This window comes from Suillus bovinus, assembly GCF_016758785.1.
Source record: "Suillus bovinus strain UH-Sbo-P2 chromosome Unknown EDB93scaffold_46, whole genome shotgun sequence".
NCBI classification, from domain to species: Eukaryota; Fungi; Basidiomycota; class Agaricomycetes; order Boletales; family Suillaceae; genus Suillus; species Suillus bovinus.
The window spans coordinates 61,003-77,421 of NW_024542102.1; the positions used below are offsets into that span (position 1 = coordinate 61,003).

At 47.4% G+C, this 16,419-nt stretch overlaps 9 protein-coding genes across 9 annotated transcripts; 6 read left to right on the plus strand and 3 right to left on the minus strand.

Moving 5' to 3' along the window:
• Positions 1-311: 311 nt before the first annotated feature.
• On the minus strand, positions 312-2,800 carry EDB93DRAFT_1252403 (Metallo-dependent phosphatase-like protein; the record flags this gene model as incomplete). The annotated part of the gene is made up of 14 exons (XM_041453283.1): positions 312-602; positions 655-1,125; positions 1,175-1,192; positions 1,248-1,310; positions 1,362-1,402; positions 1,452-1,464; positions 1,519-1,619; positions 1,678-1,811; positions 1,944-2,019; positions 2,081-2,098; positions 2,162-2,283; positions 2,334-2,352; positions 2,412-2,497; positions 2,553-2,800. 14 exons carry the CDS (start codon positions 2,798-2,800, stop codon positions 312-314), a joined length of 1,701 nt encoding a protein of 566 aa, XP_041305590.1.
• Positions 2,801-3,455: 655 nt separating this feature from the next.
• Positions 3,456-3,978, minus strand: EDB93DRAFT_1061512 (uncharacterized protein; the record flags this gene model as incomplete). Its single annotated transcript, XM_041444836.1, has 4 exons — positions 3,456-3,539; positions 3,591-3,669; positions 3,723-3,872; positions 3,923-3,978. Coding segments are annotated over 4 exons (369 nt in total), but the record flags the coding sequence as incomplete, so codon positions are not given.
• Positions 3,979-4,168: 190 nt separating this feature from the next.
• On the plus strand, positions 4,169-7,357 carry EDB93DRAFT_1158743 (acetoacetyl-CoA synthetase). Its single transcript, XM_041449966.1, has 15 exons — positions 4,169-4,752; positions 4,806-4,954; positions 5,013-5,049; positions 5,093-5,147; positions 5,197-5,244; positions 5,294-5,559; positions 5,614-5,623; positions 5,679-5,783; positions 5,845-6,010; positions 6,078-6,219; positions 6,269-6,550; positions 6,607-6,691; positions 6,738-6,996; positions 7,058-7,123; positions 7,175-7,357. The coding sequence occupies exons 1-15, from the start codon at positions 4,419-4,421 to the stop codon at positions 7,289-7,291; spliced, it is 2,121 nt and encodes a 706-aa protein (XP_041305592.1). The 5' UTR covers positions 4,169-4,418; the 3' UTR covers positions 7,292-7,357.
• EDB93DRAFT_1158746 (uncharacterized protein) lies at positions 7,358-9,000 on the plus strand. Its single transcript, XM_041449967.1, has 7 exons — positions 7,358-7,840; positions 7,893-7,970; positions 8,018-8,078; positions 8,131-8,219; positions 8,271-8,366; positions 8,419-8,487; positions 8,536-9,000. The coding sequence occupies exons 1-7, from the start codon at positions 7,639-7,641 to the stop codon at positions 8,835-8,837; spliced, it is 897 nt and encodes a 298-aa protein (XP_041305593.1). The 5' UTR covers positions 7,358-7,638; the 3' UTR covers positions 8,838-9,000.
• EDB93DRAFT_1158749 (uncharacterized protein) lies at positions 9,001-10,525 on the plus strand. Its single transcript, XM_041449968.1, has 8 exons — positions 9,001-9,275; positions 9,343-9,420; positions 9,486-9,546; positions 9,597-9,661; positions 9,724-9,742; positions 9,794-9,858; positions 9,918-9,986; positions 10,039-10,525. The coding sequence occupies exons 1-8, from the start codon at positions 9,236-9,238 to the stop codon at positions 10,314-10,316; spliced, it is 675 nt and encodes a 224-aa protein (XP_041305594.1). The 5' UTR covers positions 9,001-9,235; the 3' UTR covers positions 10,317-10,525.
• EDB93DRAFT_1158756 (uncharacterized protein) lies at positions 10,526-11,658 on the plus strand. Its single transcript, XM_041449969.1, has 5 exons — positions 10,526-10,692; positions 10,748-10,804; positions 10,861-10,921; positions 10,969-11,066; positions 11,126-11,658. Exons 1-5 carry the CDS (start codon positions 10,650-10,652, stop codon positions 11,416-11,418), a joined length of 552 nt encoding a protein of 183 aa, XP_041305595.1. The 5' UTR covers positions 10,526-10,649; the 3' UTR covers positions 11,419-11,658.
• A 225-nt stretch (positions 11,659-11,883) lies between these two features.
• Positions 11,884-12,596, plus strand: EDB93DRAFT_1252409 (ubiquitin-conjugating enzyme/RWD-like protein; the record flags this gene model as incomplete). The annotated part of the gene is made up of 5 exons (XM_041453284.1): positions 11,884-11,959; positions 12,009-12,123; positions 12,179-12,231; positions 12,289-12,417; positions 12,472-12,596. The coding sequence occupies 5 exons, from the start codon at positions 11,884-11,886 to the stop codon at positions 12,594-12,596; spliced, it is 498 nt and encodes a 165-aa protein (XP_041305596.1).
• Positions 12,597-12,874: 278 nt separating this feature from the next.
• EDB93DRAFT_620091 (Fms-interacting protein-domain-containing protein) lies at positions 12,875-13,916 on the minus strand. The gene is made up of 4 exons (XM_041456887.1): positions 13,465-13,916; positions 13,271-13,414; positions 13,102-13,216; positions 12,875-13,050 (listed from the first exon to the last, which is right to left on the minus strand). The coding sequence occupies exons 1-4, from the start codon at positions 13,737-13,739 to the stop codon at positions 12,967-12,969; spliced, it is 618 nt and encodes a 205-aa protein (XP_041305597.1). The 5' UTR covers positions 13,740-13,916; the 3' UTR covers positions 12,875-12,966.
• On the plus strand, positions 13,833-16,221 carry EDB93DRAFT_1321956 (glucose-6-phosphate 1-dehydrogenase). Its single transcript, XM_041454948.1, has 8 exons — positions 13,833-14,127; positions 14,185-14,219; positions 14,274-14,937; positions 14,999-15,075; positions 15,134-15,335; positions 15,394-15,698; positions 15,756-15,901; positions 15,962-16,221. Exons 1-8 carry the CDS (start codon positions 14,040-14,042, stop codon positions 15,993-15,995), a joined length of 1,551 nt encoding a protein of 516 aa, XP_041305598.1. The 5' UTR covers positions 13,833-14,039; the 3' UTR covers positions 15,996-16,221.
• Positions 16,222-16,419: the final 198 nt, after the last annotated feature.

Sequence of the window (16,419 nt, forward strand, 5' to 3'; positions counted from 1 at the left end):
GCTGCTGTGGTGCAAAACGAAAGAGCAGACTCAAAAGGACTCTAGGCCAATATGAATGATAGAGAGGGAGAGCAAGCAAGCAAGCAAAAAAGATAGGTTTTGCCTCCTCGAAAGACGCAGTAATAGTAGGTTTGCAGGAACGCTGACGAGATCTTCTAGGAACTACTACAGAAATGTGGTCGGTGGTCAAGGCAACAACGCCGTTTTAGAACGGGTTAAGAATGATCAACTAATCCGAATCTCCTCTACACCGCCGCCGCGCACTTCCCACACCGCCATAAAAAAAATATAATAATCCTCCATCACCCCTTTTAAATATCTTTACCTCCCATATACATATACTTCCTGAACCGCTTTCGGAGCTTTCTCTCCCGCGGCTGACCCAACTCGCAGGCTAGATCTAACCATGATGGTATCGTAAGATCATTCAGTTCATACGGCGCAAGCTTGGATTCCGTTACCCCTCCTTCGCGGAGTGATTTGGGCAAGTTTCTCAGCGGTACATGTCCCTCCCCCACCCTCGAAATCGGGAACGTCAAGTATTCCAGCTTAAACTTGGGTTCATCTTTCTTTCCGTATTCCTCCAGTCGAGGCATGTAATACTAATTTCCTTATTAACTCCAAATGAAAATCAAAAAAAATAAAATGACATACTTGCGCATATCCCAAAGGCGTCCATAGAGTATTTTGCCGCGACGGAGCGTGGCTGTCAGAACGCCAGGGGCGAAACTTGCACCTCCACGAGTCCCGATATTCCGCACTCGTGCATTGGCGGCCATCGTTCCCATCATTACCATGACGATACGGTAAATGCTTCCATCGGGAGGCTCGTTCCTTCTTTGTCATCAGGAGATACTCGTCTTCACCGACGGCACCCACAGTCGTTGATCCCAGTCCCGAGATGTTATAGCTGAAAACTCTGAAGCTGGGCAAATATGGATTAGGCACCAATGACGGGCTGACGTTGACTACTGCATAGTCATCATAATTCAAATGCTTTGACCTCTTCGCAAGGGCTTTAAAGTCGGCCATCAAGGCTTCAAACATTGTACCCTCGGAACTATGGGATATCATCCGATCTTCTTCAGGGCTGACATTGAGATCAGCGGCCTTGACAAAGTAGAACTATAGCCGAGTTTTGATTAGATTCGATTAAACAAAGGGTGCCACTTACATGATCGACGTTCAAGTGCTAGACAAGCACTGTCAACCCTTTGCTCGATGACATACTTTTGAACATTACTCACACCAAACAAACTGCCCAAAATAATGTCTTGATATCTCAGGCTCAGCTCCGTGTACCGATAATACTAGACCATGCGTCGGTCATTCGTTCATGTGTAGCCTACTGGAGCACTTACACATTCGGGAAAGTAGTGGTAGTCAGACGGGGGAATATGTCCTGAAAATCCAGCGTCAAGACAGGTATAATGTCTACAACAAAGACATACCAGTAACCCACACCTGTCAAATCAACGTCGTATTATTTTATCGTCCAGAAAATGCAATACGTCATACCTGCATCTGCCGAGCCCGAAACATTTTAAGCTGTTCTTCCAGCCAGTCAAACTGCAAGTTACCGGGGTCGCTGGCGTCATTGACTAGACATCCTCTCACAGCTGTCAATTCTACATGTCAAAGATCATGTTAGGCGGGTCAGGTATCTAGGGACCTGACCTTTGTTATTATGATAGAAATACATCGTGTTCAGACTAATCGCCGCAAGTGCATCGGGTATCACTTCTACTGCATAATACGCGCCATTTCGGAAGAAGGCCTTGGAGTTTGACGGAATAAATGCATCCCATATGCTGTCCGGTACATCTTAGCGAACGAAAACGGGACATCGAAGATTACGAACGACGCAAATTCATCCGTTATTTCATTCGGACCTTAACTGACGTTAGGCGAGAGTCTAAACCGACAACACCGGTGGCGCTCACCTGGAGATAAAGTATTCTGTAGCGGTGAACGTTAGAAAAACAAAGGGATCGTTGAGATAGAAACCACTCGCGTGTGCTGCCGAGGCCAACGGCGACTGTGAGACATTCGCCACGAGAAACTCAGATACAGCACTTACGCCAAACATCATTATTTCCTATTCACAGAAAGCAGTAATCGATGAATATGCAATCTCGGAGCTACGGCGCAAAGAACCCACCCAAACTTGGCACAACCGGTATTCCTTTCTTGAGGAACACATCTTCCATCTTCTTTGCAACGGCACGATTAAGAGCGAATACTTCGTCAAGTGGTCGAGGTATCTCGTGGTCTTCGTCATGTCTGGATGATCTCGCGTCAAATGGTATTCCGGATGACTACCGGGACTTTACCTGGCGTTATCGCCGGTCCCTACGATACCTCGAGATCAGCGCGCGGGAAAAGAAGCTTCAAACGATGAACGCGCGTACATATAACAAAGTCTATCTCAGAGCTCCAATGCTCCTCTAGATGCTTGAACGTGAGATTCGTTAATGTCCAAGGCGAGTCACAGGTGCTGCAGAAACATGTTCGAGTTGGGATATCCAACCAAAGGAAGAACTTTGACTGACCCGAAGGGTGTCCCATAATAGCTTGCCCGCTGATGCCCGTCTGATCGTTCTTTTCGATGGCATTGGGATGACTGAGAAGTCCCCTTTGCATAGTATGAGTCAGGATGAATATCGGTGATGTGCAGGAAACGTCCGTGAAGTTTTCGATCGGGTCTACTCGGAGACCCATTCAAGACGATTTGAGGCGGCGCAGCCAAGGCCTGCCCACACAAAAGGCCTAGTACTTGCCACAGAATATGTTTTTTCATGTTTTGGACCAGGATCGTTGGGTCGTCGAGCTTTAAAAGTCGCAAAGCATATATATGTGGTGATTTTCTGGTCCTTGGACAGTTGACGTTGACTTGCGTAATTAGCGATTTACTCGTTTGATATCATACGTTCAGTGCCATGATGCCGCTACATGAGTCACTGGTACTCGAGGCGATATAATAATATCGTCAAAAACTCGCACCTTCAGCGTGGCTCAACGATATTAATGACACGGCGTTTTGGATATGAGAATAAGCATGCCACGTGGAGCCTTGAAGTTGATTCATGTCTCAGTGGATCACGTAGTTCAAGTTCGCCTGTGATTGAGTCCCACCGAACTAATTGGTCATTTCTACAACGTATACAAGCACCCACGACCGCCGGCATCTTGTCCACCGTCAGGGGCTTGCATCGAAAAGCGATCTATCATCAATCGAAATACAAAGGTAAAAGCCCAAAGTCTACAGTAATTTTGCGTTCTAAAGAATGGAATGTTGCTGGGATGATACTACATGGCGTATTGTTTACACCAGAATGATGGGGACGATGAATGAATGGATGAATGCCAAACGTCTACATGAGTGACGCGAGTTAAACTTTGATTCCCGAAGCAGTATGGGTTAGATCCACAGTCATGGGCGAGTGGAGTTTGCCGGGCTTGTGCCAGGCGAGCAATCTCCTTGCATTGCCTTCTGTGTCTAAAACATTGCGGATGGACTGCTCTGCCAGATGACAAGTCTTATGACCAGTTCAGCGCGCGGACGACGAAACGATAGGAAATACACGCACCCTGCTGTATCCTCCGACTTTTAGCGTTTGACGAGATCTTGAGATTGCATTATGAATTGAGTCGTATGCGTATCGACGTCTGTGTCGGTGTTAGCGCTGCTGTGTCCGATATCATGTGAATTGAATACATACAGGACTCGTTCCAGTTCGCTCGGAAAACGAGGGGGTATGAAAAGATCCTCTCCAGATAAATAACGGTCAAACGCGTGGTATGAGGCACAGTGGGCGACAAGGGACTCGTCAAATGAAGGGCGACTGATGTCCCAGTCTAACCAGTCCTCGCTGTGAAAATCAAAAGGTGAACTTTTTGTGTCGATGGCAACACCGCATACCTGAGCCTGGAGTGCGCCATTGCTTCTGTGCTATATGGGGCAAGAAAGTTATCCATGGTCGTGGTTTCTGGACAGGGATCAGGCTGATGGAAAAAAACGAGCGAAGAGTGCTAGGACGGATGCCAAAGACAACTGGCGGGTATGAACTTAATCTGGTACTTATAGGGGTTAAACTGCCTCCTCAGGATGACACCACCTGTCCGAAACACTTAATTATTACGTAACCTTGATATCGCACGATTTGTATGCAGACCTCCTTCTTCTGCATGAAAAATAGGTCCAATATGTTCTACTAGCCTACAATATTATGATAGTCTGCGTTCCTGCAGTTTCCCTCCTTCCAAGAATTTACTTTTGAAATAATAATTTCTGTATTCCCCGACAAAGATATAGGTCTATTAGATTTCGGTTCCGAAGACGACGTCGCCGAGCCGAGCATAATGTTGTGCACCGGACCCTCCCGGATCTTGTAACAGTCTTCCTATCAGTGTCTGGCATGAATACCGAATCCCCAGGCGCGCCTCCACTTTTCGTGCCTTCCGATGCTGAATCCTCGCGTTGCGTTGCGTTCCTCAGGAAAGTCAACAAAAAATACGGACTTGCGCTAGATTCGTACTGTGACCTCTACCGATGGTCTACTGACCACATCGATTCATTCTGGGACACTGTATGGGATGACGTCGCTATCGTCGGCTATAAAGGGCAAAGTGTCGTCGATAAGAATACTCTCCCAGCTGCAAACCCACCCTGGTTCAGCGAAGCGAGGATCAATTGGGCTGAAAATATGTTGACATGTCGTTCGGCAGATAAATTCGCGCTTATACAAGCAAGTATGTTGATACAGCCATATTCCTTGATTTACACGGTAATCGTGGCTGATTAGCTGAGCCTACCCCCGAGTGCCCAAATCCTCCGCATCAGCGTGTCACATATGCCGACCTTTACGCGATGGTTGCTGACCTGGTTTCAGCATTGCTGATGCTCGATCTGAAGCCCGGGGATCGAGTGGCTTCGTACTCTTCGAATTGTATTGTACGTCACCGCTAGCTAAAGATACATTGCCCATTCTTGACTTTACGCCCTCTGCCAGGAGAATGTCATCGCTTGTCTCGCTGCCACTGCCATAGGTAGACCATTTCTGCCCCTATTGCTTTTTGCTAACTTTCGTAGGCTGCATCTGGGTCAGTGCAGCAGCAGACTTCGGGACACAGGGTGTATTAGAACGGTGCGCGAAATTATCAAAATCTCGTCGCACGCTCACTTGTAATTTGTAGATTTGAGCAAGTACAACCTCGAGTGATTTTTGCTGTCGATGCCGTCGTGTACGTTGCTCCCCTGGTAAATCAGGTTTTTGTCGTTCAAATCATGCAGGTACAATGGAAAAGTTCATCATCATTTGCCAAAGCTGCAATCTCTTCTTTCTGGACTCTCCGAGCGATGTTCGCTCAACCCAGTCGTGATCGTCATTGAGTCGGCAATGAACACGTACACATGGGACACCGACTGGGTCTCATGGGGCACATTCATCTCGAAGGGCAAGTCCAGCTCTTTGGGTCGTACTTCAGAAGGAGAAATCGATTGGTGTCGTCAAAGCTTTGATTGGCCGTTGTGGATACTTTTTAGCTCAGGCACGACAGGTTTGTGGCCCTGTATATCCGCACTCTAACTATGAACTCAGTTGGTCCCCGCAGGTCGCCCAAAGTGTGTTGCTATCATTAGCAACCCCTGGTAAATCATACTGATTCTGGCCTCGCAGACCAATTGTGCATCGGGCCGGTGGGATGTTGTTACAAGCGAAGAAAGAATTTGTAATATGTGCAGACCTCCGCCCTGAAGACGTCTTTTTCTATTATACCACGACGTAAGTTGTTTGTTTCACTCCCAGATCCAAATCGACTGCGGGTTAATTCGCGGTATTGTAGAGGATGGATGATGTGGAATTTCTTAGTGAGCGGTCTCAGCGTCGGATGTACGCTAGTGCTCTACGATGGAAGTCCTCTGAGGGATCCCTCTTATCTATGGCATCTTGTGGATGAATTGCAAATATCAATTTTCGGAACGAGTGCGAAATACCTTGATCAGCTATCGGTGAGTACTTGAGTAACCGTCCTATTAAGACAGAATATATTGAATATCACTACTTGAACGGCAATAGCGGATGGGCTACAAGCCTCGTGATCATCACAATCTGACTTGCTTGAGGCATATTTACTCGACTGGTTCGCCATTAGGCCATGCGCTCTTCGACTACGTGTATGAACACATTCACCCCAACGTGCTTCTCGCATCCATAACAGGTATGATCTATAATGTTGTTTTTGTTATGCGCCTGGACTGCTCTTTCAGGAGGCACGGACATCTGCTCGCTCTTTGCCGGGATGTGTTCTGCCCTGCCGGTACATCGTGGGGAAATCCAATGTCGTATGCTGGGAATGGCAATCGAAACATTTACTCATGAGGGGCGCAATTGTCAAGCTAGTGAGGCTGGCGAGTTGGTATGCGTTAGACCATTTCCATGTATGCCCATTGGATTTTGGCCCCTGCCTGGATTTGGGACGGACGAGAGTGTCAAGGCTGCAGCAGAGAGGTTTCGTCTATCCTATTTTGCTGAATACAAGGACGTGTGGTGTACGCGCCCCGGATCATGAGATTGCGCTTTCCCTTACTAACTTGATTTGGATCAGATCACGGGGACCACGTGCTGATCACACCTTCTCAGCATGGAAATGGAGGTGGACTCATCATGCTAGGAAGAAGCGATGGTGTTCTGTGAGTATATAACTTTCACACTCCTCTAATTCTAATCATTTCGTAGAAATCCTGGAGGGATCCGATTCGGATCGTCTGAAATATACAATGTCCTTGAAACGTGCTTCTCGTTTTCTGAAGAGCGGAACGCGAACGATACAATTGAGGATGCATTGGTTGTGGCACAGTCCATTGATGGCGGTACAGATGAGCGCGTGATCCTGTTCGTTAAGCTTTGTGACAAGCGGGCTCTATCGATAGAAATGGAGCAAAAGATTAGATCGGAAATAAGATCACGACGGAGCCCACGCCATGTTCCTGCTCGTGTGCGTTCCATTTTTATCAGTCCCCCGGAACGTTGGCTGACTATCCGCGGGGGCTTGATAGATAATCCAGGTCGACGATATCCCATATACCTTGAACGGGAAGCGCGTAGAGATCCCAGTTAAGAAGGTAGGCTCTTATGATTTTGATGCAGGATTCGTGGCAATGAAAACTGGCCAGATCATCAATGGAGCCCAAATTTCGAGTGTGAATTCTGCTACACTACGAAACCCTGAATGTCTGGTTCAGTTTGCAGACATCGGAGAGATGCTCCGAAAAGAGGCCATGAAATGTTGATCGTTGTACGTTGTTTGTAGGGTAGTAATTTAAAAGGAAAAATCGCTTGTGACTTTCCCCGGCGTTTCAAACTTTGTCAAGTGATCTGCCTCGAGGCGTTTACACGGATTTGTACATCCGTACCTGTCGTTCACAATCCTTGGAAGCCGAAATTTTTCAGTCGTTAAAAGAATGGCTGGCCTGCCTGCTGTGTTTGAGCGGACGCACGTCTCGTATTCCCCCGGATTCCTGATCGTCGAGGTCTGCCACGCCTTGAATTGCACGGTGCACGCCACGCCGTCGCAAGTTAGATTTACGAGAATCAGACGCCCCTTCACCTCGTGTACGCATACCTTCAATACTATATCATGAGGCCTGCACGTCCACTTCCCTTGAATTGCCAACATCAATCCACCCGCCAGCATCGCCAGCCTCGTCAGCATCACTCTACTCGGGAACGCCAACCTGAAACGTCCCGTCGCAAGCGATTTCCTACAATCTCTATCTCACGAATATTCACGGGGAAAGCCATGCCATCTAAATTTAACATCTTTAGGGCTTGCATTTACGGTTAGCACTCACATTCATGGGGTCTATCATGACCTTGCTCACTTGGCAGCAGGCGCAGTCCTTATTTGGACAGTGATCTGCCTGGCTATTGCAGCTCACTTCCAGAGTCTACTTGTCATCACAGATCTCAGTGAGTTTGCTGCATATCCTCATGAACCGTAACTTACGCAAGGGTAGCTCGTTTCGTTCCTTTCACCATTTTTGTATGTAGTGCCAGCATGCTCATTCTCATCATTTTGTGAGTTGATATATAAATTCGCACGACGCGTCGGCATTGACTAGGACTACAGACTTGGATGCAGCATGGTTCGCACCAGCAACCCGATCTCCACGAGAATAGAGCTCGGATGCCTCGGACTGCTTGGGACTTTCTGGCTTGGTACGCGAATCACGGGCTTGATGGCAATTGTATGCTGATTGATTGGTCCAGCTTTGGGTGCCTTCCTAGCAAGCTCTGACTCGGAGAACGCCAATGTAGAATGCTATTCATCCGATGCAGAAACTAACCCCATCGATGTTCCTGGATGTAAGTTACAAGAGTGTGTTTATTCAGAGAAAAGTCTAACCTTTGTCCCAAGTCTCCACAGAGACATACCAGGCTCAGTATCGGGTCCTAGAGGCATTCTCACTTTTCAATCTTATTCTCAGTAAGTGAATTGAATCCGTATCCTGGAGTATATCTCAAGCTCCCGCAGTATTGGCGTTCTTGTTTTTCCTGCTGGCGCTTGCGGTAAAGCATCATTTCCGCGTCAACCGCAATGTGTGGTACATTGCTGTCACCGAATACCCGTGGTTCGGAAAGTCTATGCCCAAGTTACCAGCACCCGTCAGCAGTCGGTCACGATCAAGAGGCAGGGCCTATGATGAGAAAACCTCAGCACCCTGGGGGTCTGAGACCAGACGCGAGGACTCGCGCTACCCCGGATGGTCGGGTCAAACCCCAGTACGCGCGCACACAACGGACAAGTATAAGAGAAATGCGTCACCCAGGCGATGACCGCTGTATATGTTTCACAAATTGGGTTTTATTGGCATAGAATGTCATGCTCGGGAAATCTAATAAATACAGTTTGTACTACATATCTGCTAGGCTTTCAAATATCATAATCTTGTCGCCTGACATGCGCCCGGGCCGAGCATCCCCCTCAAAGTGCACAAGTTGAACAAGCGTTGTTGCAGTTGAGCGCCTGAACGATGCCATGAGGCACCCCATGATGGTCATATATGTTGACTAGCCAAATATAGCATTCAATCATGTAGTTCATTCGAATCATTTTATTCAACCAACGTTTACTATATCATATAGGCATCGTTCTTCAGTCACGTTCCCTTCTTTCGACACGACGTACCTTGGATTCACGCTCCATACCACCTCATACCTGACATTTTTCAGCCATGACTGTCATGTTTGTAAACATGAGGCGCATTGGATATAGTATGTCACTCAGGCTTGTTTGCAATCCACAACCCTACTAATTTATTGATCAATCGATGTTATCCAGTATCTGCGTTTTTGCTCTCTGCAGCTGTCCTTGGATTGACGGCCAACTTTGCGAGATTATTCCTCCCACATATCAATCGTATGTGTTGCCGCATCTCTATCGGTTTCGTGGACACTGAATCGTCACCGTGACCGTCTTCTTAGGCGATTTCGTTATCTTTGCCCTAATTCCACCATCAGCCACCATCTTCGCATTTCTGTGGATGTGAGTAGAAGGCACCACCGATCCGCCTTACTTGGCTTATGCCTTTCCAGAATGCAGTTCTCCCAGCCGATAGTGGAGGTGACGCTCCACTTCATCGTTGGTGTATTATGGCTAGGTAAGCTGGCAGTGCTACCCTTTACCCTACATCTGACCAACTTTATCTGTTCGAATCAACAGCACTGGGCGCATGGTCCGCGTAAGTACATAGTTTTTTGATGCATGAGCGGTTATGAACTACACGCTCAAGAGATGTGATCGGATATGAGCAATGCTACCCTCTCCAAGACCAGCAGCCTACAACCAAAGGAAGTAGTAAGTGATCAATGCGATATTTCTGCCCGTATCAAAGCTCAGCTCTCACATAACACTAGTGTCTGCGCGGTCATATTGTTATCAAATGAAGGTCACCGAAGCCTTGTCGTGGACTCTATTCGTGTTATGTGTGCTCTACTTCCTTCGTTGTAATGCATATACTGAAATCTTCCATTGCAGTTGTATTCTTCTTCATTACCCTGATCACGCTTACATCGCGTGCAGTCGTTTATGGTCGGTACTACGCATGGCGGGAACACGTCTCGCAGCTAGGCTGGTTTGGTGAATTTCCAGGATACCCTACTGAGGCTATATACCCGCGAGCCCCGTACGGAGGATACGGCCAGCCATATCCAATGATGGGGGCATACCATGTACAACAAATGCCTGGTCACTCCGTCGTCGTTCAGCCAGGTGTTAATGGTGGCCAGCCTATTGTCACTCACATGCCGGCCTGAGTCTGTTGACAATGAAAATCATACGTACTTCTATGTATGCCTGCGGATTTCACGTGTTGGAACGATAGAGCCCACGATATTTTCTGATTGTACTTTTATTGTAGCGTACTTGGTACACACTTGCCAAAGAGTCGGCTGGTCCCGGAACCATTACGTAGAACAATTGATGAGAATGTGGAGAATGAAATATACTTGACCTCGTGTCCGAATCAGAAGGGTAATCTAGAATAATTCGGCCTCATGGTTTGCTGTTAGTCGAAAATACAAGGGGTATCTGGTCATTGATTCCCACCCACCCATTTTCCACTTCTTTCTTACTTCTATCGTCACGAAATGGCTCTGTTTACAGACCACCCGGTCAGGCATGTTCTCAAAGGTGCGTGCATAGGTCTTCATGATATGTGGATGCTATATTCAGCGTCAATCCGCAGGCATTATTGCTCTCGTGATAGGCCATACGATCATGAGATTCTTGCCCCACTCGATTCGCAAGTATCGTTGTATTTTGGGCGCTTAGTGTATTTTAACGAATGAGCGTTTATAGAGGTTATCCATCTGACTCAAACATCAGTAACGATATTGGCGATCGCGGCACTTATCGTATTGTATGACAATAGTGGGTTTATCTTCAGCAGAGCTGACCTGAAGACAGGGTAGTGAAACACCACCGAACCGAAAGGGAAGGCAGAGTCTTGTCGCAAGGGCAGGAGGAATTAATCTTGATTGCGGCGTTTGGGGCGTTCTGGCTGGGTAAGCCTGTCCCATTCAACATATAAATGAGACAATAATTCACAGGTCTTTCGTCATAGCCCTGCTCTTGGCTATGCGGGCGTGGAACCAAGGTAGTGTCGACGTCGACCTGGCACACCCACGCCACATGTTCCAGTCGAGCACTGGTGCTGCCCAAAGCAATGTTGTCGGTGCTGACAGCCGAGGTATTGCTGCTGCAGCGGGTAGGCCGCCTGCAGTGGCGTCTGAACGGCTCCAAGGCGCGGCAAGCTATGTCCGACAACAATACAAGCCTCAAGCTGGATTCCGTAAACCATACCCGTGCGACCCGAACGATGCTTATTGTGTTGTCGAGGAGTGGACCTTTTACTGAGTACATGACAATATACGATCTTGCTATCTCTTGGTTTGTATGTATTTCGGATGAAATGGGGCGTCTTGGGTGTAACGAGGTTGTAACGCTAGTCTTCGAGTGTATATCTTGTTTTCTACGGCGTTGTTGTAGATGCTCCGGGAGAGTATCCAAAATATTGATGAGCTTAATGACCCGGCCTTTCTCGGTACTTGAAATGGATATCTCCGACGGCGGCGTAACACTATATTACATTTGGCAGCGATTGTCTAAGTGAATTCAGTCTTCGTGTCTTCCACAAACCCATCCATCTTGTATTCTAGCAAACATGATAAGTCCGTTCTTTACGAGGCTGCAGTTCAAACTTATTTGGTTTCATTCCAGACACACCTCAACAAAGCGCCGTATCGAGACAGATGTTATGAAACTGTAAAGGCCACCTGCCTCACGCATCTTCATTAATGTAACGATCTACAATCTAGGCTCATGTCAGATTACGAGGTGACCCTCGTCAATGACAACATGCGCGAGTTCTACGTCCGCTTCTATGGTCCGGGAGAAAGTATGTTTCCTAATCACTCCTCCGTGCACGTCGGATTAATCAGCACCAGCACCCTTCGCGGGTGGTATATGGAAGATTCACGTAGAGTTGCAAGCAGAGTATCCATACAAGTCGCCAAGCATAGGCTTTATGAACAAGATCTTTCATCCCAACATAGATGAGCTGTCAGTAGCTATCGCGATAATTCCCGAAATGTCGATTTATACGCTCCCATTACAGGAGTGGCTCCGTATGCCTGGACGTTATTAATCAGACGTGGTCACCAATGTTCGGTATGCGGGGCAGTTGATACACCTCCGGTCGTGTCGCTGATCTGTTCCCTTTCATAGATATGATCAACATTTTTGAAGTGTTCTTGCCCCAATTGCTGCGGTACCCTAATCCTAATGATCCACTAAACGGTGAAGCTGCAGCGCTCATGATGCGACATCCGAAGGAATACGAGGCCAAGGTCAAGGGTGAGATTGTTTCCTTCTATCGTCGCCCAGCATGTAACGTTCATTCCTGCTCAGAGTACGTACAACGTTTTGCAACGAAGGATATTATGGATGCCGCAGAAGACGGCAATGAAGACGAAGCAGATGAAGAGATGAGCGACATCGGCAGCATCAGTGAGGATGAAGAACAAGAATCCTGATACCTCTTCCTTCGGCATGCCTTTCTCCCGCATTTTATTCACTGGCTTTCGCACATCACTCATATCATTTTACATATCATATCCATTCTGTACTTCACCCTAACCTTTCTCAATTCTGTGTCTTTATCTGCTATCATCATTCAATTGGTCTTTTTGCGGAGATACCCTCTTCGCTCGTATATTTGATGACCTCTATCCCTATCACCTCTGGACAATAGTTGGAAACATCTTATCCCTTTCGCCGTGTTGTATAATTAGGGATCGTGTACTGCCAACTTCACTGTGTGTCATCAATGTATTTTGCTTAGACAACCGCGGGACTGATGAGAGGTATTCGGTAACTCGGGAGTGCATTCGGCATGCAAAAAGTTCAAGAAGGAGCGGGAGTCGTTGCAGTGGACGGTGGGAGTGCCGGTACGAGTTCATCGACTCTCTTCTGTATGTCTGCGGCGGCCTGCGAAATGTTCGTTGAAGCAAAGTGAAAAGGACAGAAGATTGTTCGCACCTTCATGAGTGATTCTATTTGCGTTTTGACACTTTCCACGGTTGCGAGCTTAAGCTTGCTATGCTTTAAAAGCTCTTCCTTTTGGGCTGTGAGTTCTTTTCTTTTTTGATCGAGTCTGTTGATGATGATGAGATACAAAAATATATGTTAGAATGTCTATGGAACGTGCCTCTGCCTTTCGACAAGTTCAAAGCTTAGACGATTGAGCATCAGCTGATGAACATTCTGCAGCACGTCGTCTGAGCGCGCTTCGGGGGGTGCCAGAGCTCTGAACTCTGACAGGGAGTACAAGGGTACGTCCTGATATATGGAACTGCGCGAACGATCAGCAGAGATTGCAAGGACAGATAAAAAACAACAAACGCGAATTGCCGGCACTTGTCTATTTCCCTCTCGAGATGACGCTTTTCATAGAGCAAATTCTGGAGGCCGAGATGTGTCTGATCCATGTCATGACGGGCCTCTGTGGTAGCTTGCTTGCTTGCTCTTGTTGCAGCATTTGCGTTTCTATTGAGGGCTTTGAGACGAGCTACTAGAGCACTAGCACGGATCTGAATGGACGTTGGATCTACGGCAGTCAGGTCAGAGGAGACTAGCTCTTGAAAGTGCTTTATGGCTTGGTCCTCCGAGTCTGCCATGGCAAAAGCTATAAAGAGCACGTGCTCGATTCGTTACCGAAATGAGTCCGTGATGATGAGAAGTGTAGTAGTAAGCCGCGCGTTGAATCAGCTACTAGACGATTACAGAGATTACCATCATCCTGCCCAGCCTCACGCTGACGAACGCACGGCGCCTCACGGTAATGTAAATTTACATCTGTTCACTCCATCACTACTACATTGACAGTCTTCTCACACTCACGTCAATAAGTTTAAGAACAACAACTTAAAGCCCCTGCATTTATCTTTCTTCAACGCATATTTTCCTTGGACAACATCATGACCTCAATGACACGCACAAGGTCGGGTACGATTCCATCAATGGAGACCAGCGGTCACGAATTCAGAGATAACACTCTCATCGTCGGTGAGTCCCCCTGTCCCCGCCACTGCCCCCGTCCAACTCAAATCTCTTCACATCTAGTATTTGGTGCCTCCGGTGACCTTGCGAAGAAAAAGGTGAGCGATAACGCTCTTTGTCGTCCTCATAGGAGATCCTGAATACCCCGATAGACGTACCCAGCTTTGTTTGGTCTCTACCGCAACGGTTATCTTCCCAAAGATGTCCATATCGTTGGCTATGCACGAACAAAGATGGATCAAGAAGAGTATCACAAACGCACCACTAGTTACATCAAGAACCCTAACAACGATCCTGAAGTCGCTGCCAAAATCGAAGAATTCAAGAAATTATCCTCCTATGTCTCTGGCAACTATGATGATAGTCCTTCTTTCCAAAATCTGGCAAGGCACATGGAGGCCATTGAGAAGAAGTATCAAACTCGCGGTATCAACCGCCTCTTTTACCTTGCCCTCCCGCCATCCGTGTTCGTTCCTGTTGCAAAACATGTCAAAGAGTGCTGCTACGCGACGAACGGGACTAATCGCATCATAGTTGAAAAACCTTTTGGCAAGGATCTTGACTCCTGCCGGGAGCTCCTGTCGTCACTCAAGCTGTCATGGAAAGAGGAAGAGACCTACCGTATTGACCACTATCTAGGCAAAGAGATGGTCAAGAATTTGTTGGTCCTCCGTTTTGCCAATGTCGCTATGGGCGCTGCGTGGGACAAGCATTCTATCAGCAACGTCCAGATCAGTTTCAAGGAGCCCTTTGGCACAGAAGGTCGTGGTGGTTATTTCGACGAATTTGGCATCATCCGTGACATCTTGCAAAACCGTGAGTCTCCTATGAGCTTGTGTGGGAAGGGGCTGCCACGCTAATGCATGTGCACACTCAGATTTGTTGCAAGTCCTGAGTATCTTGACCATGGAACGACCTGTCTCGTTCGCGTCAGAGGACATTCGGGACGAGAAGGTTATTCATGTGCACTAGAAGTATTTATTATGTTCTCACGCCGGCTTATCCTTCCCAGGTCAAAGTGCTTCGGTCCATCCCACCTATCAAGCGGGAGGACGTGCTTCTAGGCCAGTATGTAGGAGCCAATGGGAAACCGGGTTATCTGGATGACGACACTGTGCCGAAAGACTCTGTCTGCCCAACGTTTGCTGCTACCACGCTCTGGATTAACAACGAGCGGTGGGAAGGCGTTCCGTTTATCTTGAAGGCGGGAAAGGGTACGTTCCATCTCGGATTACACTCACACAATAGCCCCTGACAAATCATCGACTTCAGCCTTGAATGAGGCAAAGGTTGAAATTCGCATGCAATTCAAGGATGTTACGCAAGGAATTTTCAAGGATATTTCACGCAACGAACTCGTTATCCGCATTCAGCCATCGGAGGCCGTTTACCTGAAACTGAACACTAAGACGCCTGGATATGCGTTCCGCGCACTTCCGACTGAGATGGACCTTACATACAAGAGGCGATTCACGGATACAAAAATTCCGGAGGCATATGAGGCACTCATCCTGGATGCGATCAAGGGTGACCACTCGAATTTTGTCCGAGATGACGAACTGGATGTTGCATGGAAGGTAAGCATGCTGCTGCAAGCCATAACCGGGAAGTGCGATTGATCGCCAATGTACTAGATTTTTACCCCCATTCTTCATTGGATAGATGGGACAGAAGGACCACGCCCTAAGCCCTCACCCTATCCGTATGGCTCTCGGGGACCTAAGGAGCTTGATAGCTTCATTGAGAAGCTGGGCTACAAGCGCGCAGCAACAGAGGAGTAGTAAGCATACACGTTGCTCGATTCGGAAGGTATATGATGCTAACTGGGATCACACTACAGCAGCTGGCCCACGACGAATGTGTCAAATTTGTGAATGTGGATGTATAGTAGTATTAGAATCGGTTTTATCTTCTTGTTGCACGAGGTTGGGGTGTGGTGTAGGAAAAGTGATGTACTTTCGTAAATTGACTTACATGTGTCTCTCATGATTCTGGAAATCGGTAGCCATGATCAATTGTATGTGCAGTATTTGTGGGCGGTTCCGGTCGAGACAGGAGGTGTGCGTAAAGGTCGTCATTGGAAGGGCCAAAATCGGCGATCTGTTGCAGCATGAGTTGATTAAAAGTTTAAATAGGGCGTGCAAAGTCTACTTGGGAGAGCATCGTGAATCTCTTGATTGAACCCATCAATCGAGTTTAGATCGTCCTATTCTCTTCAACCTACGAGGTAAGAAACTGCCTTTTACCTTGGAGCAGCCAGCCACAGCTGAGCAAATCTTTCCGAATCCTCAAGCTCGT

Coding starts and splice junctions, on each gene's coding strand:
- EDB93DRAFT_1158743 (XM_041449966.1), top strand. CDS start 4,419: ATGAATACCGAATCCCCAGGCGCGCCTCCACTTTTCGTGCCTTCCGAT. Junction 5,245..5,293: donor TTTGCTGTCGATGCCGTCGT/GTACGTTGCTCC, acceptor CAAATCATGCAG/GTACAATGGAAAAGTTCATC. Junction 7,124..7,174: donor TAGAGATCCCAGTTAAGAAG/GTAGGCTCTTAT, acceptor AAAACTGGCCAG/ATCATCAATGGAGCCCAAAT.
- EDB93DRAFT_1158746 (XM_041449967.1), top strand. CDS start 7,639: ATGAGGCCTGCACGTCCACTTCCCTTGAATTGCCAACATCAATCCACC. Junction 8,220..8,270: donor GCTTGGGACTTTCTGGCTTG/GTACGCGAATCA, acceptor TGATTGGTCCAG/CTTTGGGTGCCTTCCTAGCA. Junction 8,488..8,535: donor ACTTTTCAATCTTATTCTCA/GTAAGTGAATTG, acceptor AAGCTCCCGCAG/TATTGGCGTTCTTGTTTTTC.
- EDB93DRAFT_1321956 (XM_041454948.1), top strand. CDS start 14,040: ATGACCTCAATGACACGCACAAGGTCGGGTACGATTCCATCAATGGAG. Junction 14,128..14,184: donor AGATAACACTCTCATCGTCG/GTGAGTCCCCCT, acceptor CTTCACATCTAG/TATTTGGTGCCTCCGGTGAC. Junction 14,220..14,273: donor GTGACCTTGCGAAGAAAAAG/GTGAGCGATAAC, acceptor ATACCCCGATAG/ACGTACCCAGCTTTGTTTGG.
- EDB93DRAFT_1158756 (XM_041449969.1), top strand. CDS start 10,650: ATGGCTCTGTTTACAGACCACCCGGTCAGGCATGTTCTCAAAG. Junction 10,805..10,860: donor ATTCTTGCCCCACTCGATTC/GCAAGTATCGTT, acceptor GAGCGTTTATAG/AGGTTATCCATCTGACTCAA. Junction 11,067..11,125: donor GTTTGGGGCGTTCTGGCTGG/GTAAGCCTGTCC, acceptor CTTTCGTCATAG/CCCTGCTCTTGGCTATGCGG.
- EDB93DRAFT_620091 (XM_041456887.1), bottom strand. CDS start 13,739: ATGGCAGACTCGGAGGACCAAGCCATAAAGCACTTTCAAGAGCTAGTC. Junction 13,415..13,464: donor GACAAGTGCCGGCAATTCGC/GTTTGTTGTTTT, acceptor TCGTTCGCGCAG/TTCCATATATCAGGACGTAC. Junction 13,051..13,101: donor AAATAGAATCACTCATGAAG/GTGCGAACAATC, acceptor AACATTTCGCAG/GCCGCCGCAGACATACAGAA.
- EDB93DRAFT_1158749 (XM_041449968.1), top strand. CDS start 9,236: ATGACTGTCATGTTTGTAAACATGAGGCGCATTGGATATA. Junction 9,859..9,917: donor GCCTACAACCAAAGGAAGTA/GTAAGTGATCAA, acceptor ACATAACACTAG/TGTCTGCGCGGTCATATTGT. Junction 9,987..10,038: donor GTGGACTCTATTCGTGTTAT/GTGTGCTCTACT, acceptor CTTCCATTGCAG/TTGTATTCTTCTTCATTACC.